The sequence below is a fragment of the Oncorhynchus mykiss genome, chromosome 8 (genome assembly GCF_013265735.2).
Source record: "Oncorhynchus mykiss isolate Arlee chromosome 8, USDA_OmykA_1.1, whole genome shotgun sequence".
NCBI classification, from domain to species: Eukaryota; Metazoa; Chordata; class Actinopteri; order Salmoniformes; family Salmonidae; genus Oncorhynchus; species Oncorhynchus mykiss.
Genome location: NC_048572.1, coordinates 57419426 through 57446449, shown reverse-complemented (window position 1 = coordinate 57446449; position 27024 = coordinate 57419426). Strand labels below are relative to the sequence as shown.

Sequence of the window (27024 nt, the reverse complement as noted above, 5' to 3'; positions counted from 1 at the left end):
TGTAACCCTGTGGAATTAACCCTGTAACCATGTGGAATTAACCCTGTAACCATGTGGAATTTACCCTGTAACCCATGTGGAATTAACCCTGTAACCATGTGGAATTTACCCTGTAACCATGTGGAATTAACCCTGTATCCATGTGGAATTAACCCTGTATCCATGTGGAATTAACCCTGTAACCATGTGGAATTAACCCTGTAACCATGTGGAATTTACCCTGTAACCATGTTGAATTAACCCTGTATCCATGTGGAATTAACCCTGTAACCAAGTGGAATTAACCCTGTAACCATGTGGAATTAACCCTGTAACCATGTAGAATTAATCCTGTAACCATGTGGAATTAACCCTGTATCCATGTGTAATTAACCCTGTAAACATGTGGAATTAACCCTGTATCCATGTGGAATTAACCCTGTAACCATGTGGAATTATCCCTGTAACCAAGTGGAATTAATCCTGTAACCATGTGGAATTAACCCTGTAACCATGTGGAATTAACCCTGTAACCATGTGGAATTAACCATGTATCCATGTGGAATTAACCCTGTAACCATGTGGAATTAATCCTGTAACCATGTGGAATCTACCCTGTAACCATGTGGAATTAACCCTGTATCCATGTGGAATTAACCCTGTAACCATGTGGAATTAACCCTGTAACCATGTGGAATTAACCCTGTAACCATGTGGAATTTACCCTGTAACCATGTGGAACTAACCCTGTAACCATGTGGAATTAACCCTGTAACCATGTAGAATTAATCCTGTAACCATGTGGAATTAACCCTGTATCCATGTGGAATTAACCCTGTAAACATGTGGAATTAACCCTGTATCCATGTGGAATTAACCCTGTAACCATGTGGAACTAACCCTGTAACCATGTGGAATTAACCCTGTAACCATGTGGAATTAACCCTGTAACCATGTGGAATTAACCCTGTATCCATGTGGAATTAACCCTGTAACCATGTGGAATTAATCCTGTAACCATGTGGAATCTACCCTGTAACCATGTGGAATTAACCCTGTATCCATGTGGAATTAACCCTGTAACCATGTGGAATTAACCCTGTAACCATGTGGAATTAACCCTGTAACCATGTGGAATTTACCCTGTAACCATGTGGAACTAACCCTGTAACCATGTGGAATTAACCCTGTAACCATGTAGAATTAATCCTGTAACCATGTGGAATTAACCCTGTATCCATGTGGAATTAACCCTGTAAACATGTGGAATTAACCCTGTATCCATGTGGAATTAACCCTGTAACCATGTGGAACTAACCCTGTAACCATGTGGAATTAACCCTGTAACCATGTGGAATTAACCCTGTATCCACGCAGAATTAATGGGTCAAAAATCAATGTTCATCCAATTATGGCAAAGTGAAACCATGACATCAGGTTGTGTAGCTAGGTAGAACTGTAAATCTAACTGGGAAGAAAATAAAAGCTCTCTAACAACCCACCCATTTAGCGGCTTCATTGATTAGGCTGCAACAAGGTTTAAACGCTCTGTTTACATGTTATAATAGTCCCTGATTACGGTGGCAACTGATAGCAGGCGCTAATTTAGCGATGCGCCGGCGTAAAAGTGTTTAATTAAGACTTGAAACAAAAGCACGGGGAAGAGTAATTAACCCACCTGGTTGGTTGGCACAAAGTCCAGGCCAGCCTCTGGCATGCCCAGGAACATGGTCTCACTGTTGTACTGCAAACACACAGACAACACAACAACACAGTTACAATGTTGTTCACTTCATTTTGGGTATGTGAGTAGGAGAGTTAGAGAGGGAGATATAGAGGCAGAGCGAGGGAAAGAGAGAATGAAAGAGAGATAGAGATGAAGAGAGAGAGCGAAAGAGACAAAGGGAGAGAAAGAGACAGAGAAAGAGAGAAAGAGACGAAGAGGAAGAGAGAGAGAGGGAGAGAGGGAGAACGAGAGATAGAGACGAAGAGAGAGAAATAGAGGGGTGGAGGAAGTGGGAGGAAAAGAGAACATTATATTAGCTATGAAAACTGATGTTTTCCTGCTGTTGTCTTCCCTTTGAAGTCCTCCTCCTTATCGACTTGAGATGTCAGCGATTTGAAGCAATTAGCACACTAGTAATTACAAGCCACAAAGGGAAGGCTTTTATGAAATCCTTTCATGTGCAATCTGTTATAAAACAGAAAAGGCCCTGTGTCTGTCTGTCTGTCCACGCTGCATCTCCACTTACACTACACTGCTTTGAGTTAGTGAATCACCAAACACACACACACACACACACAACTGGAGAGCGCAAAATACAAGAGCACTGTGTTTCTGTGATTCAGTGCATATTGTCCAGTATGAATTCGTTCAGTCTAACCAAGGTGTTGGCAGTGCTCCAGTTTGTATTTACATACTGCATTGTCCTTCATTTCCCTCTATCCCCTTCTCTCTTAACATCTGGGATCTCTTAGTTAAGGCTGACTTCTGACACATTATTAGATGTCTCGCCAAACAAATAAGCTCTTTCTCTTTTGATGTCAGTATGAATTCGTGAAATGGGTCTGTAGTAGGGAACTGTTTTGAATCCCCAGCCCAGAGTGTTTAACTAGTTATCTCTCCCGTTATCCTAAGTGTGTTTTAGCAGAGTCAATGATGAAGGAGTCGAGAAGGACCAGCTGTATGGGAAACCTGGGAAATGAACGTGTTTTGCTACAACTCCACTCAGTGTTAAAGTAGATCTTAACTGTGCCTGACCACAAATGGCTTCCAACAGACTGCTATTTAAAGAAATAAAACACAGGGAATATCACCTGAAAGGGATTAGTTCATATCAGAATTGGATACAAGATACAGAGTTGTGATTGGTTCTAGGACAGGTTTTAACATGAGCTGATTGGACAAAGAACTCTGTCTGTCTCAACCTCAGCAGTAGCATCCTGTTCTAACCATCCCGTTCACCTGTTCTACAAGGGACCACACTGTTCGTACAAGAAGCTACCTTTAGAAAAAGAACAAGAAAAAAGTGAAACCCATCCACGCAGGTAGACACTGGACAAACGACTGTTTTCCATTTGCCAGCTGTCACACCGATGCAAATGAGCGATCGGATGACAAAATTAACAAAAAGCCAAAACAGGGTGTCATGGCTGACCTCTTGTAACCCGATTCCCCTCTATCTCTCCACACAGTTTAGACTGGAGCGTCTGTCTGGCAGTCCAAGGAAAGGGGAGTCATAGGGTTAGGAACACAGACACTCATTTCTCAGAATGAACCCACTCCTTTGCATTATGAATGATTACATGGAACAGCTGCATGTGTCCATGGAACATGAAACAGACTCGCAACAGCAGCACTGGAAAAACAATCTATACTGAGCATAAAAAGTGTAGGTCCTATTTTTCATGAACTGAAATAAAAGATCCCAGAAACGTTTCATCCGCAAAAAGAAAGTATTTCTCTCAAATGTTGTGCACAAATTTGTTTACATCCCTGTTAGTGAGCATTTCTCCTTTGCCAAGATGATCCATCCACCTGACAGGGGTGAAATATCAAGAAGCTGATTAAACAGAATGATCTTTACACAAGTGCACCTTGTGCTGGGGACAATAAAAGGCCACTCTAAAATGTGCAGTTTTGTCACACAGCACAATGCCACAGATGTCTCAAGTTTTGAGGGAGCGTGCAATTGACATGCTGACTGCAGGAATGTCCAACAGAGCTGTTGCCAGATCATTTAATGTTAATTTCTCTACCATAAGCCACCTAGAATTTGGCAGTACATCCAACCGGCCTCACAACCGAAGACCACGTGTAAACACGCCAGCCCAGGATCTGGCTTCTTCATCTGCAGGATCGTCTGAGACCAGCCAACCGCACAGCTGATGAAACTGAGGAGTATTTCTGTCTGTAATAAAGCTCTTTTGTGAGGAAAAACTCAAACTCTGATTGGCTGGGCCTGGCTCCCCAGTGGGTGGGCCTATGACCCCCCCAGACCCACCCATGGCTGAGCCCAAGCCCAGTCATGTGAAATTCATAGATTAGGACCTAATGAATTTATTTAAATGGACTGATTTCCTTCGATGAACTACAACTCGGTAAAATCTTTGAAATTGTTGCATGTTGCGTTTATATTCTTGTTCAGTGTATATAAGTTTTGTGAGACTTGACTCTCTCGCAGAGTATAACATGTGCTCAGAGTGTTCTCAACAAAAGTGTTTTTTTTCTATCTCTCTCTCTCTTTCTCTGACATTCTCTCCCTCTCTCTCCCTCTCACTCCCTCCTCTTCTTCCATAAAGTTACATAAGGATGGAAGTGAAGTGTAAACTGTAGAGCATTGCCAACATAAACACCCAAGCTAATAAACCAATACATTGACATGCTGTGAGACCACACAAACACACGGGGAGCGCTACTTTTGTTAGCCTTAGTGACTTACACCACTGTTAGATAAACCCCAGATGTGTTCTGCTGTTCACAAATAGGCCAACAGCAATGTAACGCTAATAAGTAGGGCATATACAGTTGAAGTCAAAAGTTATCATACACCTTAGCCAAATACATTTAAACTCAGTTTTTCACAATTCCTGACATTTAATTCTAGTAAAAATTCCCTGTTTTAGGTCAGTTAGGATCACCACTTTATTTTGTGCATGGGAAATGTCAGAATAATAGTAGAGAGCTTTTATTTCTTTCATCACATTCCCAGTGGGTCAGAAATAAACATGCACTCAATTACTATTTGGTAGCATTGCCTTTAAATTGTTTAACTTGGGTCAAACGTTTTGGGTAGCCTTCCACAACCTTCCCACAATGAGTTGGGTGAATTTTGGCCCATTCCTCCTGACAGAGCTGGTGTAACTGACATTTTCTATGGATTGGAGGTCAGGGCTTTGTGATGGCCACTCCAATACCTTGACTTTGTGGTCCTTAAGCCATTTTGCCACAACTTTGGAAGTATGCTTGGGGTCATTGTCCATTTGGAAGACACATTTGCGACCAAGCTTTAACTTCCTGACTGATGTTGCTTCAATATATCCACCTAATTTTCCTCCCTCATGATGCCATCTATTTTGTGAAGTGCACCTGTCCCTCCTGCAGCAAAACACCCCCACAACATGATGCTGCCACCCCCGAGCTTCACGGTTGGGATGGTGTTCTTCGGCTTGCAAGCCTCCCCCTTTTTTCTCCAAACATAACTATGGTCATTATGGCCAAACAGTTATATTTTTGTTTCGTCAGACCAAAAAGTACAATCTTTGTCCCCATGTGCAGTTGAAAACCATAGTCTTGCTTTTTTATGGCGGTTTTGGAGCAGTGGCTTCTTCCCTGCTGAGAGGCCATTCAGGTTATGTCAATATAGGACTTGTTTTACTGTGGATATAGATACTTTTGTACCTGTTTCCTCCAGCATCTTCACAAGGTCCTTTGCTGTTGTTCTGGGATTGATTTGCACTTTTCACACCAAAATACATTAATCTCTAGGAGACAGAACACATCTCCTTCCTGAGTGGTATGATGGCTGCTGGTCCCATGGTGTTTATACTTGCTTACTACCGTTTGTACAGATGAATGTGGTACCTTCAGGCGTTTGGAAATTTATCCCAAGGATGAACCAGACTTGTGGAAGTTCACAATTTCTTTCAGAGGTCTTGTCTGATTTCTTTTGATTTTCCCATGATGTCAAGCAAAGAGGCACTGAGTTTGAAGGTAGGCCTTGAAATACATTCACAGGTACACCTCCAATTGACTCAAATGATGTCAATTAGCCTATCAAAAGCTTCTAAAGCCATGATGTCATTTTCTGGAATTTTCCAAGCTGTTTAAAGTCAACTTAATGGATGTGAACGTCTGACCAACTGGAATTGTGATACAGTGAATTATAAGTGAAATAATCTGCCTGTAAACAAATGTTCAAAAAATTACTTGTGTCATGCACAAAGTAGATGTCCTAACCGAGTTGCCAAAACTATAGTTTGTTAACAAGAAATTTGTGGAGTGGTTTAAAAACGAGTTTTAATGTCTCCAACCTAAGTGTATGTAAACTTCCGACTTCAACTATATAACCCCTGACCTCTACGACAATTGGCAATATCTCATCCTGCCCATTGACTCAGATAAACCAATAGATGCTCTTTGCTGTCAACTCTAAAGAGCTCCCATTGGGTTGCAGTAGGATATGATGGATAGTCTCGGTGCATGATACAGTAACCCATTGTTTAGCTCAGGAGCCTTGTTCCTCCCAACACTAATAGTCAGTCAATCAAAGTGGCCATAGTCGCTTCAGTGTCTCTCACAGCCTCTTTGCAAGATACCGTGTTAAACGATGTTGCACCGTGGGTGTGGCATCTTCGTCATCAATCTACAGTTATCTCAAATATACAGTAAACATCGTAAAAGGCAAACTAGAGACTAACCCAAGCAGAGTAGACTAGACTACGCCATTGAGCGAGGCGAGAGAAACCATCTGATCTGAATGCATTTCTTTTGAGCATTTGGGTCATTACTGTGATGTTTATAGCCCCTGACAGCTCTTGTAGATTCTATTTTTTATTGGATGCCGTATATTGACCCCTTTGTCAAATTGGCTTTATCCATTTGCTTTTTCTGGCGCACGATGATATGTGCCGAACTGACAGATCTCCTGCTCGCTGATACATACTGTAATGAAATAGAGCGAGTTCTATTTTCTGCCTCTGCACCTGTGCTCTTTCCTTTATTGCCTGGTTGTACTCGATAGGCTCCTGTGACGCAGATGGGCACGGGGTAATCTCTTTTATCGTTAAAGTCGTTTTGGTCATGGAGGTGTGGAGGAGAAAAGTGTCTGATTAAATGTAGTGACAACCACAGAAGAGAGTTTCGTATCATGGAAGCTACGCTAACTCGCTAGTTCGCTAACCCTCGTTTTCAGTTTCGGCAAACAGACTGATACAGACGACATACTGTCCCCTGTCTAGAATATCATTGACAAAGTCAGGGAGAAAAAGATTGAGAGAGAAAAGAGAAGAAAAAAAGTGGATATTGTGGTGATTGTCATTTTCTTTCCATCTTACGTGTTAAGATGTGAATCAAACAGCGGAACCTATTTCACTCTTCATCAGTTTTGCTCTGAGAAGCCCGGAGAAGAGGAAAATAAAACCAAATCGTGAGAAGATCCTGTATTCTGAGAGCTTTTGTGTGGCAACTAAATGCTTATCTTATAATAAAACATGTCCCCTATATGCAGTGGATAGCAATGCAGTTTTCCTGCTAGGGCTGTGTCGGTCATTCAACTGTTGATGACGGTAATTGGCAGGCCAAATGACCGCGGTCTCCCTCATAACCGTTCGAATAGCAACAAAACTAATGGATAGAAGGGGCGTCCCCATTCAAGTCAACGATAGCATAGTGGGTGGACTGCCGGTCATTGCGAGTGTACCTATATGAGCAAAGCAGGAAGTAAAAGCAAGAAGTAAAAGCAGGAAGTGTGACATCAATCTGTGCTGTGATTTGTTGATTCAACTCAACTGACATGACAAAAAAATCTGTTATCGCAGAAACTGACTCAACCGCACGAATGCCTGGCCGTCCCTTCTTCGGTCAGCGGTTTTAAAACAAATGGTTATTTCACTTTAATGACGGTCTTCATCCAAAACCGTCAGTTGCACGGTTATACAGTAATTGTGCAAGCCCTAGTGATGACACCCAAAGCTTGTGAAAATTAGACCTGGAGGTCAACATTATCTCGAAAACCCTTAATTTTGCTTTATGCACACATATCTTTTCATATATCAAATATATTATCTTAGTGTCTTGACATACTATTGCAGCATGCAAGCATTTTTCCCCCAAAATAAAGATCCTATTCAGATCACCAATTCTTTCCATTCAACACTGCAAATGTGTGTGGTTTTTCTCTCTGTCACTCTAACATCACAGTGGGCTCGATCTGATAGTGTTTCATTTCTACTATCACATTGTGGCTGTGTGGGGAGTGCTGTTGATATCAGGTAGGCCTACCCTATGAGGAGCATGGCTGGTTTTGTTGTCAAACCAAATTACACACACTTTCTCTGTGGATAAACCCTAGTCTGAATAACAAGCAGCTAGCTAAGTGGGTCAGGGTCGCCAGAGAGAGAGAGAGAGAGAGAGAGAGAGAGAGAGAGAGAGAGAGAGAGGGGAGGGGGGAAGGGGGTAGGGGAGGAGAGGGGTCAGAGGGAGACAGAGGGAGAAAGAGGGGAGGAATTGAGAAGGAGAGGGAAGGCATAGAGAGAGAGGAATAAGGAGTAGAGTGGGAAATTAAAGAGGAACGGGAAGAGAGAGGGAGAAAAAAATAGGCAGAGAGGAATAGAGAGAGGACCCCGGTAGAATGAAAAAGAAAGAGAAAGAGAAAGAGGGGGGATGAAAATAGAGAGAGGGGTGGAGGACGTAGAGAGAGAGAGTAAAATGGGGAAGGAGTGTTGTATCTCTGTTTCTGCTCCCCAGTATTCAATATCAAGAGTGGCAGTCATCTTGGACTCCAAATCACAGCCCTGATGAACAACCTTTGTCTGTGGAGCATTACATCTCCAAGTGATTTCTTTTTCCACTTCTCCCTCTCCCTCTCTCTCTCCCTTCTTTTTTTCCAAATGGCAATTTGGTGAGTGCCTGGAGCAGGGCTGAGTGTGTCTTCTTCTATGTCCCAGCACTGTAATGTATGACTGTAACGGTCAGGCCGAGCCCTGCTGTGGCTCATATCACTGGGTAGAGGGAGAGAGAGGGGGGGGGGGGGGGGGGGGGGGGGGGTAGGGACTCGGGCCTATATAAATCATAGCCTGCTTCTGATTGAATTGGTAGCGTTTCCCTCTCTCTGGCACCGCCTCGTAAAGACAAGAGTGAGCGGTGTAAGGCGCTGTGTTTCATAGTGGTAAAAAATACGAGTCTCTGTGGAGTTCGTTAAAATGACAGAGGATAAGGGGCTTTTAATGGCGAAAACGATAACGATGTGTAGTGTAATCAAAACATTCTGATGATTTAACGCCAGAGGTTTGAGCTATGCCCTCGCACTTCAAGTCAGGATATGATGCCTTCCTTTTCATCTGGGAAGAAGAAAATGTGGTTTTTATAGCGCCTTCATTTCATGAATGTCTTTCAGACCGTGCATAATCTAAGATAAATATTTGATTTGCTTGTTTGCTCTTGTAACTACAACACATTTATTTCCTATTTTACTGTTCTAAACGCTGTAGTGTGAAGAACCACACTGTGCAGCGTGTTTAGAACAAGGTAAAGTTGATCAGTCTAACTCAGGATGCTACAGCTGAAAGGTAGGTCAGGTTATTTCTAGCTCAACAAGTGTTTGTTGCGTGTTCTACTTTGAAGTGGTGGGGATGGGTTTTGTGCTACTTTATGCCGTGGTACAACGTGCAGCAGTATGACAACAGAAAATAACATGATCGCGCGCGCACACACAACCAAAAACAACTCAACAGTTATATTTAATCACTCACAGTATGATGACACACAAGGCATGTTATATGTAACCACACAAACCTATTTATATGGTATACGCACTGCATTCAACTACACATCGCAAACACACAATCACTACTTTGTACAATGACAAAGAACAAATGCAAACCCATGGGACCTGATAACAGACTAGTAACTGAGCTGTCATTTCAGCCATTGTGTTCCCCCCCCAACATAACCTTGCGTCAAAGTCCCATTATGTGAATCTAAAATCTAACCTCCAGACCAATTAATTCAGATGTTGGGCGAATCTTTCTCTTGGCAGAACGCCTTGCGCAATGCCTCATTAAAACATGAATCGGCATCCTTTCCAATTTAGACGCTCTCTCTCTTTCTCTCTTTCTCTCGCTTCACCTGTTGTCACACGTGATTAATGCCAAACAGGTAAAATGCTTATTAGATCAATAATGAGCAGTTTATAAGTCCCCAAATAGAACAAACTAGGCCTGGACGGACTCTACATTTCATCTACTCAATTCTAAAAAAGTAAATATTTCCACCATCTGTTATGAATATCAAAACTCACTCTGCGAGTCTTGTTCAGTCATTAAGCTTTTAATCAGGAAATCACCATGGGACAATTAGGGAAGCATCTCCACCAGAATCAAGTGACTAATGCATCATTAAACCTGAGACCATATTGACAGACAGAGGCTGTTATGTATAATCTACTGTATGTCTGTTGGAGTAATCATAAATTAAGAAGGATTGGGATACTCTAATAGAGAACCTGTGTTACATGGAGAGTGTTCTGTAACATGTTCTATTAACTCATACGTCTAGAATGACATTGTATGCTGTAGTTCTCAGATTTCCCTTCACTAAGGGGTCGAGCCCGAACCATGAAAAACAGCCACCGATCCATTATTCTTCCTCCGCCAAACATTACAGTTGGCATTATGCATCGGGGCAGGTAGCATTGTCCTGGCAGTCCGTCGGACTGATGGTGAAGCCTAATTCATCACTCCAGAGAACGCGTTTCCACTGCTCCAGAGTCCAATGGCGGCAAGCTTTACACCCCTGCAGTCGACGCTTGGAATTTTGTGCGACTGCTCGGCCATGGAAACCCATTTCATGAAGCTCTCGTTGAACAGTTCTTGTGCTAACGTTGCTTCCAGTGGCAGTTTGGAACTCGGTAGTGTGTGTTGCAACAGAGGACAGGCGATTAATACGCGCTTCATGCTTCAGCACTCGGCGGTCCCGCTCTGTGAGCTTGCGTGGCCTACCAATTCGCGGCTGAGCCGTTGTTGCTCCTAGACGTTTCCATTTCACAATATCAGCATTTACAGTTGACAGGGGAAACTCTAGCAGGGCAAACATTTGGCGAACTGACTTATTGGAAAGGTGGCACCCATGATAGTGCCACGTTGAAAGTCACCGAGAGTTTCAGTAAGGCTATTCTACTGCCAATGTTTGTCTATGGAAATTGCATGGCTGTGTGCTCGATTTTATACACCTGTCAGCAATAGGTGTGGCTGAAATAACCGAATCTTTGTATATATGGTGTATGTGTCACTTCGACAAAGACATAATACTAGAGCGAATATGGGGCTCTCTGCTACAGGAAGTGACATAATTCCAAAAGGATACAGAAGGATATGAGACTTCATCATTGATGTTGCTGCTAGCAGCGATTCTTGAAGACAATTTAACTTGTGATGATCTTCATATGTGGTTCAGCCTAATCTACTTTAGTGAACTGACTTATTATAAGTCAGTCAGTATAGCTAAAGGGCAAAAAGTTAAATCTAATACCAGCTGCAATGAAGCCTTGGCTAGCTAGTACCGTCATATTAGCTAGAGTATGACTAGTCCCTATCGCTAAGCATGAACATGAATCACACCTCCACTAGTGTCTCATTTACATACACACTCGGTGGACAGTTTATTAGGTACAACACCCCGTTCACGAAAATTGTTCACACCTACAGACAGTGAGTCACGTGGCCATGGCTTGCTTTATAAAGCAGGCAGACAGGCATCGAGGCATTCAGTTACTGTTTAATTGAACGTTAGAATGGGCAAAACGATTGACCTAAGTGACTTTGAGCGTGGTATGATCATCGGTGCCGGGCCCGCCGGTTCCAGTACCTCAGAAACGCCCGGCCTCCTGGGCTTTTCACGCACGACAGTGTTGAGGGTTTCCAGAGAATGGTGCGACAAACAAAAAACATCCAGTCAGCGGCAGTTCTGTGGGCGAAAACAGCTCGTGATGAGAGGTCGGCGGAGAATGGCAAGAATCACGCAAGCTAGCAGTCGGGCCACAAACAGGCAAATAATGGCGCAGTACAACAGTGGTGTGCAGAATAGCATCTCGGAACACACAACTCGTCGGTCCTTGTCAAGGATGGGCTATTGTAGCAGACGACCACATCAGGTTCCACTCCTATCAGCTAAAAACGAGAAGAAGCGGAGCCAGTACGCACGCGATCACCAACACCTGGACAGTTGAGGAGTGGAAAAACATTGCCTGTAGCATGACAGCGAGTTCAGACTTCAACCCACCAGAGCATCTTTGGGATGAGATGGAACGGGCTGTTCACAGCATGAATGTACCACTGTCTATTCTGCAGCTACTGCGTGAAGCCATCGCGTCAGCATGGACCAACATCCCTGTGGAACGTTTCTGGGGGGGGGGGGGGGTCCGACCCAGTACTAGATGGGTGTACCTAATAAACTGTCCGGTGAGTGTAGGATGAGTGAGTGTAAGATGAGATTAACATATAGATAGGTACAATATAAACAGGAACAGACACAGATGTGATGAGACTCATTGGCGCTGTCAGACCACGAGGAAGACAAACCCAGAGAGAGTCCTATGCGTCTGGGATAGCGTAGGCTACAACCACAGAACTGTGCTACGATAGGCTAGATAGCTAGACTCGAATAAACAACGCTAAATATACTTTGATGTATAGCCGTCGAACTACTCAATTTAAACTGTATCCCAATCATTTTTAACATAGAGAACTGCCAAAAGGAAGGTGGCATACACACGGAGCACCATGGAATTCCATGGCATTAGGGACAACGATGCTAAACTAGTGTAATTATATATCAATAAATAATACACGTCATTTAGCAGGCGCATTTATCCAAACTGACCTTATATGTCTAGGGGCAATTTCATCCATAACATTTGACTCCTAGTCTCAAATAGACCAAGAATTTGAGTATTACACCTAATCGCTCCCTACACCTCAGGACCCGCCACTTCAGTATAGTAACCAGACTCCTTTGTTTGCGCAGGGTTCTCCCTTTTTAACCTGGGTTTAATTACAACAGTGCAGCTGTTGCTGGTTTACACAGTGGGTAATATATCTGCCATGTCACCCTGCCTCCACGGCGCCTGCTGTTTGCGCAGGACAGAGTGCAGGACAGAACCCTTTACTCACGCTACAGCCATAGTACCTGTTACCATGGCGACTGTCCAGTACAGTACAGACTGTACAGACTGACTGTGCCTGTGGGAATAGGGCGAAATAGCACCTCTGAGGTCATTTTTGTGTTTTGGAGACTAAGGGTTGGGGTTAGGATATGGTGGAAAGTGCGCTGGTCCTAGATCAGTGCCGAAAGACAACTTTAGACCGATGTGTGTCTGTGTGGGACAGGACAGACATGAGCAGGGAACAGGCATTGTTGTTACTATGGGAACAGGACGGACAGTGTTATAAGGATGCAAGGCAGGTGTTATCATCAGATAGCACCAGGAGTTTCCTGAGCACATAATATACAGTGATTCGGAAAATATTCAGACGTCTTGACTTTTCCACTTTTTTTAAAACGTTACAGCCTTATTCTAAAATGTATTAAATGTTTTTTCCCTTTGTTCAATCTACAGACAATACCCCATAATGACAAAGCTAAAACAGGTTTTTATAATTTTTTAATACATTTAGTAAACTTACACTTTTACATAAGTATTCAGACCCTTTGCTATGAGACTCGAAATTGAGCTCAGGTGCATCCTGTTTCCATTGATCATCCTTGACATGTTTCTACAACTTGATTGGACTCCACCAGACAGAAGCCACTCCTCAGTAAAAAGCACATGACAGAGCACTTGGAGTTTGCCAAAAGGCACCTAAAGGACTCAAACCATGAGAAACAAGATTCTCTGGTCTGATGAAACCAAGATTGTACTCCTTGGCCTGAATCCCAAGCGTCACGTCTGGAGGAAGCCTGGCACCATCCCTACGGTGAAGCATGGTGGTGACAGCATCATGTTGTTGGGATGTTTTTCAGCAGCAGGGACTGGGAGACTAGTCCGGATCGAGGGAAAGATGAACGGAGCAAAGTACAGAGAGATCCTTGATGAAAACAACCCTAAGCACACAGACAAGACAACGCATGAGTGGCTTCGGGAGAAGTCTCTGAATGTCCTTGAGTGGCCCAGCCGGAGTCCGGACTTGAACCTAATGGAACATATCTGGAGACCTGAAAATAGCTGTGCGGCGACACTCCCCATCCAACCTGACAGAGCTTGTGAGGATCTGCAGAGAACAATGGGAGAAACTCCCCAAATACAGGTGTGCCAAGCTTGTAGCTTCATACCCAAGAAGAGTCGAGGATGTAATCGCTGTCAAAGGTGCTTCAACAAAGTACTGAGTAAAGGGTCTGAATACTTATGTAAATGTGATATATCGTTTTTTTTATTTGTAAAACATTTTCACACACAAACCTGTTTTTGCTTTTTGATTATGGGGTTAATGTGTGTAGATTTATGAGGGGAAAAAAACAATTTAATCCGTTTTAGAATAAAGCTGTAACGTAACAAAATGTGGAAAAAGTCAAGGGGTCTGAATACTTTCCGAATGCACTATATTCTCCAGTCTGGAACAGACAAGGGAAAACTCCAGGCCTTGGTGAATAACTTATATAGTAGATATGGGCAGGGCACAGACCTGGGTCGGTACATGTCATTTTGAGTCAGGAAAGGAATATTTCACCGGTAAATATGATTATCGTTTAAACCCCAAAATATGATTTCCCCTACACATTTTGTAACATTTAGAATGCCCCACAACCAATAGCAAAAACCTATAAGCAGTCCCATATGAAAAGTTTAAAAAAAATATTTAATAGACAGCGAGGGAGAGTCCTTTACTTAAGCATGGCTATGCATCTTTTCTTATGAGAGATTATTTTGTGTAGGGTAAACCTGGTTAGGAAGAATTTTCATGGTCTGGTCTAGCACTCCATACTAAACCACTGAGAGTCTCTGACTGATGCAAAACTAAATTGGATATGACTCAGCTGGTTTGCTAGTGGAATGCCCTTGATGTTAGTCCTCTCGCTCAGTTTCCTCCGATTTCCTTCTCTTCTCATGATAATATGCATTATGTTACTGTACATATTATTCTCAAATCGTATCCTGTGTTATATTGCCTAGGCACTGCATATAAATGCTTGCTTATTTGATTATGGCTGTAAATTGATATTGATGATGATGCCGGTAACATAACGCACAGAGAATATGGCAGCCCAGTAAACTGATTAGGCTACCATACGTTTTTACCAGGTAACCACAACTAAATAATACAAAATCTGAGCTTCAGATATATTACTCAAATGTAAATGTAGAGAATATGGCAACCCAGTAAACGAATTACCTGACTTTTTCCCGGGTAACTAACTACTGCGTAATAGTACGATAACAACCAGTTATACAGTGGTGCCACAGTAGGTGCCACAAAAATGTCTACCAATATATCAAAAAACATAGGTCTCCTAGCGTTTAAAACTGAAGTGCAAGGGCGTGCGTCGCTTCGGAGCAGCAAAGTCGACCATGAGCTCTGAATTACTGCAGTTTCCCTCAAAGTCAAACATGCAATTACTCTCTCAACCACTGCTATTCTGGCTCGATGGTAAGTTCAAATACAGCTGTTCTCAGGCCACATACTGTATATAGTAGACTGAAAACACGCAGAGAAAAGACTGGGGGGAATTACAACGCCGTAGAATCGAGGAGGATAAGGGTACAGATATAGGGCTAGAGGTCAAACCCACCTCTTGACCTATTTAATGTGTACGTGGGAGGCCATTTATAAATTATCATTCATTATAAATAGCGGACCGCTCTATCTGTCTCTGTGGCTTGTAGTGGATACGAGAACTGCTCTGCTCTGCAGTTTAATCTGTAATAGTAGCCTATCAAGACCTTATAGGTTTACTGCATCCAAAGCTATCTGCTGTTGTTGGTATTGGGCTATTTGATAACAGTGTGCGGGGATATTTTCATTTAACTAGGCAAGTCAGTTAGGAACAATTTCTTATTTTCAATGACGGCCTAGGAACAGTGGGTTACCTGCTTTATTCAGGGGCAGAATGACAGATTTTTACCTTGTCAGCTCGGGGATTCAATCTTGCAACCTTTCGGTTACTAGTCCAACGCTTTAACCACTAGACTACCTGCCCCCCGAATATGCTTATAGCATCAGAGTTGTCGATGGTACTATAGAATGACAGCAATGGGCTATGTTCCAAATGATGATGATGATAATGATGCCGCCCAGAACCCCACCCAAGATACAGTAAGCAATAAGGTCCACCTGCCTGAGTCATGAAACAAGATCTGACCTCCACATGCATGCACACAAACAGGTACGCACGCACAAAGGTCCTAAGATCAGTGAAGCCTGTACAGGCATCAAAAGGTGGACAGGTGCCACTTAAACACTTGGGTATAAAGGGCTGTGAGTGGGCAGCAGAGCCAAAAGGCCTTGGAGCAGGTGGAGGAGTCAGCGGAGGAAGGTCACACACTCACACACACACTGAGACACACCACCCTTCACAGGACAATGGGAGACACACTATTGTTAAGGGTTTGCTCGCACGCACACACCAAACACACACGCACACACCAAACACACACGCACACATACGCCCACAAAGAACATTACACAAAGGATTATCCAGGCACACAAAACAAAGAGCAATTTGACAGAAAAAACACTAGCTAAGACAGTCATTATCTAAGAAGAAAGAAGATGCATAAATCATGGTTATGACAGGCAGTCTAAACACATGAAAGTAGCCAATAATGGTCACTGTAGTCGTCAATAATGGTCATACCATAATAAAGAAAACCTTACCGTTTCTCCAAAAGCTCCAAACACCACAACAACTCACTCGATCCATCAACTACGAAAAAACGAGGGGGGGGGTTTCTCTTAATTTGAAAATGATTGCAATATGTTTTGCTTGGAGAATAAACCAAACAATTAGGCAATACTAGATCTGTTATTCACGGCCCATCTGTTTGGACTGTATCAAACCAGGAGCCTAATCACTCATTCATATGTGGCCTATCTTTGGGCACACTCAAGCCAGGGAGGTGTGTGTGTGTGTGTGTGTGTGCGCGTGTGTGTGTGTGTGTGTGTGTGTGTGTGTGCGTGTGCGTGTGTGTGTGTGCGTTCCCGCATGTGTGTGTGTCTGCGCTTTTCGGCAGACGGATCCCTATCACCATTCGGTGCCAGGGATTCTCAGGGTACGATACAGACGGTAAAAACATGGCTAACCGCGCCAAACTGGAACCGACACTAGTCCAGATTTTATGATCATTATGTTCAGAGACTTAATTAGCTGATCCTTCGTCTCTGTAACACTCCATCACCCCCAGCTCATTATGAAGGATTGAGGCAGTGGGTTTTGGATCAGATTTGACAGAAGTTGGAAGCTGTCCTTCTTTAAGCGTCATATGGTTGAGAAAACCATTACAGTCATTGGTGATATATTCAACACAGTCACTGAGATTGTAAACACACACTGGTGATTTTGACCACTGACTTTTCAACGTAATTAAAATGGCCGTAGCCCCACTCTCTGAGGGTGTCTCAGAGAGAGTTGGGATATGCAAAAAAAAAAAAAAACATTTCCTATTCACACATGCGTATTAATACACACTTTTACATGTGTGAAATGGCACAAATGTAAGCACCCAGCAAATTCTTCTTCTTATTATTATTATTATGTAGGGATGATGAATTTATGAATTTCACACTATGCCAAATCATCCATTCACTGTTATTTTCCAAAAGTTCTGACACTCATTGACCAGAACGATCTAACTCGATCTCTGCTAACGATCACAGACACAGTAGAAACAATTAGCCAGGTACCTCAGCCGAAAGGAAATGTACAGTACACTTTCCTTTGACCATTAAAAAACTATGAGAAAATCATTACATCCCAAATCCATATTGAACCTGGCATGACATCACCAGGTGATGATGCAGTTCAGTTCCATTCTATGTCATGTTGTTCCATGAGTCACTCATCAAACAGCACTCAGAAACAAGCTGTCCTCCTATTCTAATGCTTAGCGGAAAAAGACAAACATGTCAGGCCACAAATGGATACGGACAAACAACCCAATTACCTCAGACGATGTACTAATCAGAATCAGATCAACGTCATTCTAGTTGTCGGATAGCAACCTGTCCTCTGTGTGCTCGCTTGCAAATGTGCAAGAATACATATGTCTGTGTATGTGTTTACAGTAGCACCACAGTTCCACATAGCCATTCCTCTGAGTTTCTCTATCTGCCAATAGGCACACATGATGCGCAATTAAATCCTCTGCTGGCATTGGGCTAAAGCTGTCAATCAGAGGCCCGATGTCTTTCGACAGCGCCCAGTGAACCGTGGACCGCTGGCCGCAGCACAGGAACTCACAAGAGTCCCTGCTATTGTTACCAGCAAGCAGGAATTCAGCTGGCAATTAGGCCTGGCTTTTTAGGAAGCCCTCAGCCTAGTGCTCTGAGGTAGCTAACAGAGAGAGAGAGAGAGGGAGAGAGAGAGAGAGAGAGAGAGAGAGAGAGAGAGAGAGAGAGAGAGAGAGAGAGAGAGAGAGAGAGAGAGAGAGATAGAGAGCTGACTCAGAGGTTTTCACTTGGCTCTATCCTACTGTGTGAATGTTTACAGTGTAACAACAGATTAGTGTTACGTATAGCTGGGCAATGTTGGGAAAACTGTAAGGAGGAGAAAAATAATATATACAGATGCAGGATCTTAATTTGACCCAGTTTACTACAGCAAGAGAATTATCCTGCAGCAACAGGAAATGTGAATACTTTTTTTGTAGACGCTTATAAATTGTTCGTTAGGGCAAATCAAGTCTGAAATGTCAAAGTGCAAATTGCAAACACTAAAGAAGCTTCATATTTGCATTTCCTTCTGTGCAGGAAAATTCTCAGCAACAAAATAGTGATCAGATTAAGATCCTACATCTGTAAGACTTTCAATATCACCAGGCACATGACTTATGAAACCAGGCTCATTCTATTCTATTCTATTCTATTCTATTATATCCTATTAGCGAAGATAACAAAGAAATAAACATATAAGAAGCATAGTACATGCAGGAAGGTAATGTGAAGTAATTATGTGTCAGAGTTGACCTGATATCATTACTCATGATGTTAGTAATGGGAAAAGCATCTGAGCAAAAAGAACAGCCAATGAGGTCCATTTGTCATGTGTGTATTCTGTACATTACTTAAAGGGATACTTAAAGGGCAACTCGTGGATACCATTTTTATGTCACTGTGTCCAGTATGAAATAATTCAGAGGCAGTTTATTGAGCCAATGCTAACTAGTGTTAGTGCAATGACTGGGGGTCTATGGGTATCTGCTAGCTTGCTAGCAGATACCCAAAAACTAGCAGATACCCATAGACTTCCAGTGAATTTGTGAATTTTGTAACCATTAGCTAACTCCGTAACGTTAGCTAATCTTCCTGGGGTCCAACACCAATTAATAAGACATTACAAACAATTACAAATTCAGACTTCACAAACATTGAACAAGTAGACAATACAGAAACTGAAGTCATTGTGCGAGCGCTAGTTAGCAACTTCCTTCAAACCGCACGCAGAGACATAAACATGGTGTCCACGAGTTAATCTGACTCTGGGGAAGAAGATAAAGGGCCTCATTACCAAAATCCTGAATTATCCCTTTAAGGCTGAATAGTGTGCATGCACTTAGCATAGGTTAAGTGGGAGCATGGCATTTACATACGCTTACATAGACTCACAGTGCTTAGCAGCCAACACAACAGACATGTTGACAACATATGTGGGGCTATAAAAATCTAGGTTTGGTTGAGATGGTGCGACTGAAGACGTTCACATACAACACGTTACTACAGAACTTGCATAAACCCTGTGTTTATGGGGAATCTGATCAAGACCGTAGTCCAAAGGGTTACTCCAGGACCAGGACCTATGTTCATGAGTGATGATCTAGAATCAGGTCCCCCGTGGCCATATAATCTTATTTGTTATGATCGAAAAGACGAAACTGATCCTAGATGATCAATTTTACACTGAGTCGCTTTATGAATAGGACTGAGGAGGATTCCCTCAAATACTAAAGCTGTTTTACTTTAAACGTGTGCCTAGTACTACCTCCGTTAATACCACTAAAGCTTGATGGTCACTGGGCAGGGTTTTTATCTTACGGGTGGGTGAAGAGCTTAGTCTTACAACCAAACGTCTGTTGGGGATTGACCCAACCGCAGGAGTCTATAAACAAATGACTACGGTGAAGAACATAAAGATGACTGACTGGGCTGCACATCTATGAGTGGAGTTCGTAGTGTGACCATCAAGCATCCTGATGTTTCAAATGATGTTAATGTATTTTATGCCTGTCATAGGCAGGATCCATTGATCCAGGTTTATTAGACAAAAGCAATATTGCAACAACAACAAAAATGTGCAACATGTGTAATGCAAACGGAAGATATAGGAGAAGCTTTCTAAAGATCCATTTATTTATTTTTTTGTAGGACCGGTGTGGATTTTTAAAATGTTGTCTAACCTTCTTTATTGCGATAAATGGTGACGGTAATGTGATGTCGTCACATAACTTATAAAGCTCCACTCCACGTTTCATTTTAAATGCCTTACTGCTTGCAAAATAAAAATGTTCAACAATACAAATCATGTTTCTTTGCAGGACGAGGATTGTCCTGACTTTCAAGAATTGCTTCGGCTTGCTTTTCTGGTTGGCTGGCAAGTTTCACCATCCAATTATTTCAGATCCACAGGTAGTTTCACCATGGCGTTGCATTCTAGCCTACATGCTGGCTTTCGCGGGGTATACCTGAGACGTGAAACAGATAGGTGGGAGGGCATAGAGGCTTTCGCGGGGTATACCTGAGACGTGAAACAGATAGGTGGGAGGGCATAGAGGCTGTCGCGGGGTATACCTGAGACGTGAAACAGATAGGTGGGAGGGCATAGAGGCTTTCGGCAATTTATTAATGCACAACTTGTCTAAATGGGTAATGGAAATACTTCAGCCACTACTTTTTTATTCCACACTGTAGGTTTTTGAGAAAAAAAACATATATTTTTTTATAGGTATGACATTACGTCCAGCTGTTTTTATCGACGCAAAATAGTTACATGGAAACTTTGTCGCATCTATTTTCTATGCAAACTTTTTAAAATGCTGACAAAAAAAATCACTGGACAAGTTAATGGAAACATATATGTAGCTAATGTCATTGAATGAAGCCAAAGGCACATTTCCACACTGTGTGGACAATCTATCTACAGTATGTTGATCCAACCCACCGGAGTATCTTGTTGACATAAGCTGTTGACTCTAGCCACAACCCCGTAGATATCCCTCAGTGTAATTCCACAGATTATGAAGCCTTAGTACAGGTTCATAGCAGGCTTCTAAAGCTTTATAACATGCTTATGAATTTCAACGCATGCATAAAGCAACTTACTGTTCACAGAAGACGACAGGGACATATTGTGCTTGTATCCATGTAGTACAGTAAATGTATGTTAGTTGGGATCCGGATTCAGATTTACAGTGTTGCTTTTGAAGTAGTGAACATTTTAAAAACAGATTGATATCTAGGTATGTAGTCAGGTTTACATTCCTGCTCCTCTCAACACATCCAGAACAGTGCTGTAAGTATAAATAAAATGCAGGATTTTTCCTGCATAGGAAACTGAGGCACCACCGAAGACCTTTTGTGAGCCAGGAAAAACCCTGGAATGTTAATGTAGTATTTCTTCATTAAATCAGAGACCACTGCTGACACAGTGATGTATAGTGAGTAATATAGCAAGTTAAGCAAGTAGATCTGGAACTATTGTCCTACATCAATCAGTAAGTTGCATTACTAAGATGACTAAGCTTGACAGAGACTAGAAGCTCAAAGTTGTCTCTGTTGCTAGGATCGTGAATGTACATGTGCAGTAGTATCAAATGTCAATACCAAAAATGGAAATATAGATGAGTAATGTTGATAATATTCAAAACTCGAGCCAGCTCTCTGTGGATGAGTCTGACCGGGAGCCTAACTGCTATGCTGCTGTGTTGCCTGCCTGCTCTGGGCCCTGTGCTGTGCAAACCTGGGTTCACATATTATTTAAATCATTTGAAATACCTTATACCTGTGCTTGATTGAGCTTGCCTGGCTTAATGGACCAATAAAATACTCCCAAAACTGTAAACCGCGCCCATCTGGCACTCCAAGCAGGCTAGAGCAAACGCTCAAAGATTTCAAATAGTATTTGAACCCAGGTCTGAGCTGCTGCGTGTGCTTGGTTAGTAAACACAAAGGACAGAGTATTAATGTCGGGGTCGACTTCCCAGAGCCCCTCAGAGATCCAGGACCACCAAAGAGCTCAGCAATTTGCACTAAATTGAAAATGCCTGAGGCTAAGACAAACGTACACAAACACATACAGACAGATGACAAACACACACACACAGTCACTCACATACAGAACGGTGACACACACACACACACACACACACACACACACACACACACACACACACACACACACACACACACACAGAGACAAAGACACCACAGTGCCTATACAACAAAGTAAAGTCCATGACAAGAATACAGAACTGACATGTCAGATGTATCATCTTCGATTAGAACCAATAAGCAAAATGTATGCATCCAAGGCACGTTGAAGACTGTTTACATGAAGCCTTGTCATTTCTTCAACCATCTCTAAATCAATGAAAACTGTCACAAAATCAAAAGGTACCCAGCCATCAATAAAAGCTTGGAAATGTAATTCCCTCTTTCTGCAATTCCACAAAACAAGACCAATCAACCCCATCTGCCATAGCAACCAACATTTGATGTTATTACATTAAAAGATCAAAATCATAACATGAAATTATATTCTGGACCACTCTAAACAGGTTTCTAAATGACTTTGCATCAACTTGGCTAAATGGCAAGTGATCATGAGCTGTTCATGAATAACATTGGAGATGATGGAGTCGGACAGAATGTCTGGCCAAACAGCCAATCTACTCTAAAGAAAGGATGATACCTAGTAAGTTGTACAACTGAATGCCTTCAACTGAAATGTGTCTTCTGCATTTAACCCAATCCCTCTGAATCAGAGAGGTGCAGGGGGCTGTCTTAATCGACAGCGCCCGGGGAACAGTGGGTTAACTGCCTTGCTCAGAGGCAGAACGACATATTTTTACCTTGTCAGCTCGGGAGAAATGGGCCAGAATCAACCCATGCTTTTGATTGAAACAAGGGGTGAACAGAACCTCTGCCTAGACAGAGCAGCAGTCACAACAGTGATGCCCTGCAAGAAATATAGAAAGAACCTGGTGCTAGAGGGGGTACGCAGCTGGAGGTTGAATGTTTGAAGGGGTACCGGACTATAAAAAGTTTGGGAACAAATGTTGTAGATAACAGTGAAGTCGGTATAGAAGTGGCTCTATCACTGGGTAATTGCGCATACAGAGACCTCGTACAGCAGCACACAGGCCATCTCTGTCTGTTTGCACTGGAAATACCTCGCTCCCTTCTCACAATCACATGTGTTTGCGCTAGGGCTTCTCTCTCTACCTCTACCACACACATTTCTATCTCTTTCATTGCCCCTCTCTGTCTCTCTCCCTCTCTCCAGCACACTCTCTTTTCCTTTCTCATTCTCTCTCTGATTCTCTCTCGCTTTTCTCTCTCTCTCTCTCTCTCTCTCCCTGGTTATAGCACACTCCTCTCTTTTTCTCTCCTTTTCTCTCTTTCTCTTAGTCGTTCTCTCGCTCTCTCCTCTCTCTCTCTCCTCTCTCTCATTATATATGAACCCCCCACCCGCCATCTCATTACACTGAACGCTAAAATGGAAAATCTAGGATAGTGTTTATACTGCATGGACATGCTCAAACAGTACAATGTAATCTTTTAGATGATATCTATAGGACACATGCCCCTACTCCATCTCTCTCTCTCTCTCTTTCACCCTCTTTCGCTCTCTATTTTCCCTGCAGAGACTTCAGAGATCTTATATAAAAAAGACAGAGCAGTGAATCAAAAGGCATAGAAATAGTACAACCCCCAAACCCCACTCTACCCCTCCCTCCCTTCAAAATCCCTACCCCCATTCGCTTATGCTCGCTCTCTCTTCCTCTCTCCCTCACACACACATACACAGCAGCACACACACAAACGCACCCACAAGCGGACTCACAGTCAAACACACACGCACACACACTCCAACACACACACACGCACACACAGCACAGCACAGTATCATTATGCGGAAAAGGACCTGTTCAGACAACCTGAATGTGAAAGTCGTTTTAAACTGTGGGTTTGAAAGCAGACAGTAAATTACAATGATTTTATTATAGTGAAAGTACAAGACAAGACAAGAGTTGAGTTACAGTGCGTAACAGAGGCACAATTACTCCACATAACCAGAGCTAGAGGATTGCATTCAACATACGTCATGTGTGTGATGATTATTCCATTCTATCCTAAATTCTGTGAGTGACGCAATGACAGAAACATTTACTATTTTGTGTCATTAAATTAGATAAAAACTCAGTTGAGCGCTTTGGAAGAAACTTCACTGACATTGATAGCGCTGCGTTCATCACCAGCTAGCGATACACACTACCAACCATGCACAATTAAGCTATGGGTAAAATAAGCAATAAATATTTATACGACATGAAATAACTGACATTTTATGCATGAATGTTTGTTCCTGTTGTCATTGCTTTCAAATGGATGGACATAAAGTACTTTTCTTTCAGGGCAGTGCGTAACTCCACTTTCTGAAGAGCGTTTTTATGCATATCCATAACACATTGTACGACATTAAACAAATAGGCTATATTCCTATAGCCTCGTCCAGATGCGACTCACCTTATTGCAGTACGGGGAATCAGGATACTGCAATGGTCCCAATCGGGAAGAATCTGTTGCTGATAAAGACTGTGGTGGAGGTGGATATACTCTCACGTCCATTTCAGTAAAACATCAATCTCCACACAAGCTTTTCCACTCCGGCGTCTACTTTTGAGTCCTCAAAAGTTGAAGGTACTATGAAGACCGATGGTCGAACTGGGCAAAAGTCTAGGGTTGGATGCTAAAAATGGAAAACTGTGATGCTCTCGCATGCGTTCGCGGTTTTACTGAAGAAAGAAAAAAACTTACATTATCAACGTACGTCGCACTATCAACGACGGACTTGGTAAACGAAGGTAAAACGGTGTAACTTTGAAAACTGTAGGCTATCACTCGATTGTTGAAGAAGTTATTGCGCGTCTTTCTCTTTCTGACAGATGCATTTGCAGCGACAGTAGTTGTTTCTATCCAGCGGCTACAGTCGTCTGCAAGCGAATGGGGCACGGTGGGATTGCCTGTTTGCTCGCAATTCATACAAAGGACTTTACAGACAGGGCAGGGGCAAGAGCGCAGCTACAGTATGGCGACATGCTCTACCTAGTAGGCGCACTGGTGAATGCAGCGCCTGCGTCACTTGCATTCGCTTGCATTTCACATATTTTGTAGGCTATATGAATCATTTTACGTTGCCTATACATTATGGTTGAATTCCTTTAGAATGCCAAAATTAGGACTACAGCTTTGTGGGCTCTTTGTGTTAGTTTGGTACACTAGCCTAGGCTACGTACAGGGCCATCATGCACCCATTATTTTAGAGGGGTGAAACAGCTTTTTCCTGCAATATACTCACATAAAAAATACTACAGTTTACTACTAGTAAACTGTAGTATTAGACCACTGCGCCACCCTATCTAGACCACTGCGCCACCCGGGAGGCCCCCCACTTTAGATTTTTTTGGGATGGATTGGACTGATAGCTTTTACTGCTAGCTTTGTCTATGCTGTTTTGATTTGAATGTGCTGTCCTTGGGGAGTTCATGCCGGAATTCTCTCAGATGTTAGCCATGGAAAAAGACAGGAACCTTCCCGCTAGCCTCTCTCAACAAGTGCTGTGTTAAAAGTCAGAAAATCTGCTGTCTCAGCCACTGCCTGTCACCAAGGGAGTACCCCAAGGCGTGATCCTAGGCTCCACGCTCTTCTCAATTTACATCAACAACATAGCTCAGGCAGGAGGAAGTTCCCTCATCCATTTATGTTAAAGACTACAACAAAGCTTTTTAGTGTCCAACAAGCTTTCTCTACCCTTAACCATGTTCTGAACACCTCCAAAACAAAGGTCATGTGGTTTGGTAAGAAGAATGCCCCTCCTCCCACAGGTGTTATTACTACCTCTGAGGGTTTAGAGCTTGAGGTAGTCACCCCATACACATACTTGGGAGTATGACTAGACGGTGCACTGTCCTTCTCTCAGCACATATCAAAGCTGCAGGATAAAGTTAAATCTAGACTTGGTTCCCTCTATCGCAGTTGCTCCTATTTCACCCCAGCTGCAAAACTAACCCGGTTTCAGATGACCATCTTACCCATGCTAGATTACGGAGACACAATTTATAGATCATCAGGTAAGGGTGTTCTCGAGCGACTAGATGTTCTTTACCATTCGGCCATCAGATTTGCCACCAATGCTCCTTGTAGGACACATCACTGCACTCTATACTCCACTGTAAACTGGTAATCTCTGTATAGCCGTCGCAAGACCCACTGGTTGATGCTTATTTATAAAACCCTCTTAGGCCTCACTCCCCCCTATCTGAGATATCTACTGCAGCCTACAACACCCGTTCTGCCAGTCACATTCTGTTAAAGTCCCCAAAGCACACACATCCCTGGGTCGCTCCTCTTTTCAGTTCGCTGCAGTTAGCAACTGGAACGAGCTGGAACAAACACTCAAACACTCAAACTGGACAGTTTTATCTCAATCTCTTCATTCAAAGACTCAATCATGGACACTCTTACTGATAGTTGTGGATGCTTTGTGCGATGTTTTGATGTCTCTACCTTCTTGCCCTTTGTGCTGTTGTCTGTGCCCAATAATGTTTGTACTATGTTTTGTGCTGCTACCAAGTTGTTGTTATGTTGTGTTGCTACCATGCTGTGTGGGTCATGTGTTGCTGCCGTGCTATGTTGTTGCCTTAGGTCTCTCTTTATGTAGTGTTGTGGTGTCTCTCTTGTCGTGATGTGTGTTTTGTTCTATATTTATATTGTATTTATTTTTAATCCCAGGCCCCCGTCCCAGCAGGAGGCCTTTTGCCTTTTGGTAGGCCGTCATTATAAATAAGAATTTGTTCTTATTTAACATTTAGGAATTTGCATTTAGGAATTTGTCAAGAATAA

The 27024-nt window shown here is 42.7% G+C and overlaps 1 protein-coding gene across 3 annotated transcripts in view; it reads right to left on the bottom strand.

Annotated features, from left to right (window-relative positions):
- LOC110530213 (thymocyte selection-associated high mobility group box protein TOX) overlaps nucleotides 1-25206 on the bottom strand; it is a 57612-nt gene extending 32406 nt beyond the window's left edge. The window contains exons 1-2 of one of the 3 annotated variants that reach the window (XM_036985770.1): nucleotides 24649-25204; nucleotides 1658-1723 (exon numbers count right to left, since the gene is read on the bottom strand). In XM_036985770.1, coding sequence (XP_036841665.1) covers nucleotides 1658-1723; nucleotides 24649-24750 — 168 coding nt within the window. In that variant the 5' untranslated portion in view covers nucleotides 24751-25204. Of the gene's footprint in view, nucleotides 1-1657; nucleotides 1724-24648 lie in introns of all 3 variants that reach the window. The other 2 variants (XM_036985769.1, XM_036985771.1) reach the window with 2 other exon arrangements.
- Nucleotides 25207-27024: the final 1818 nt, after the last annotated feature.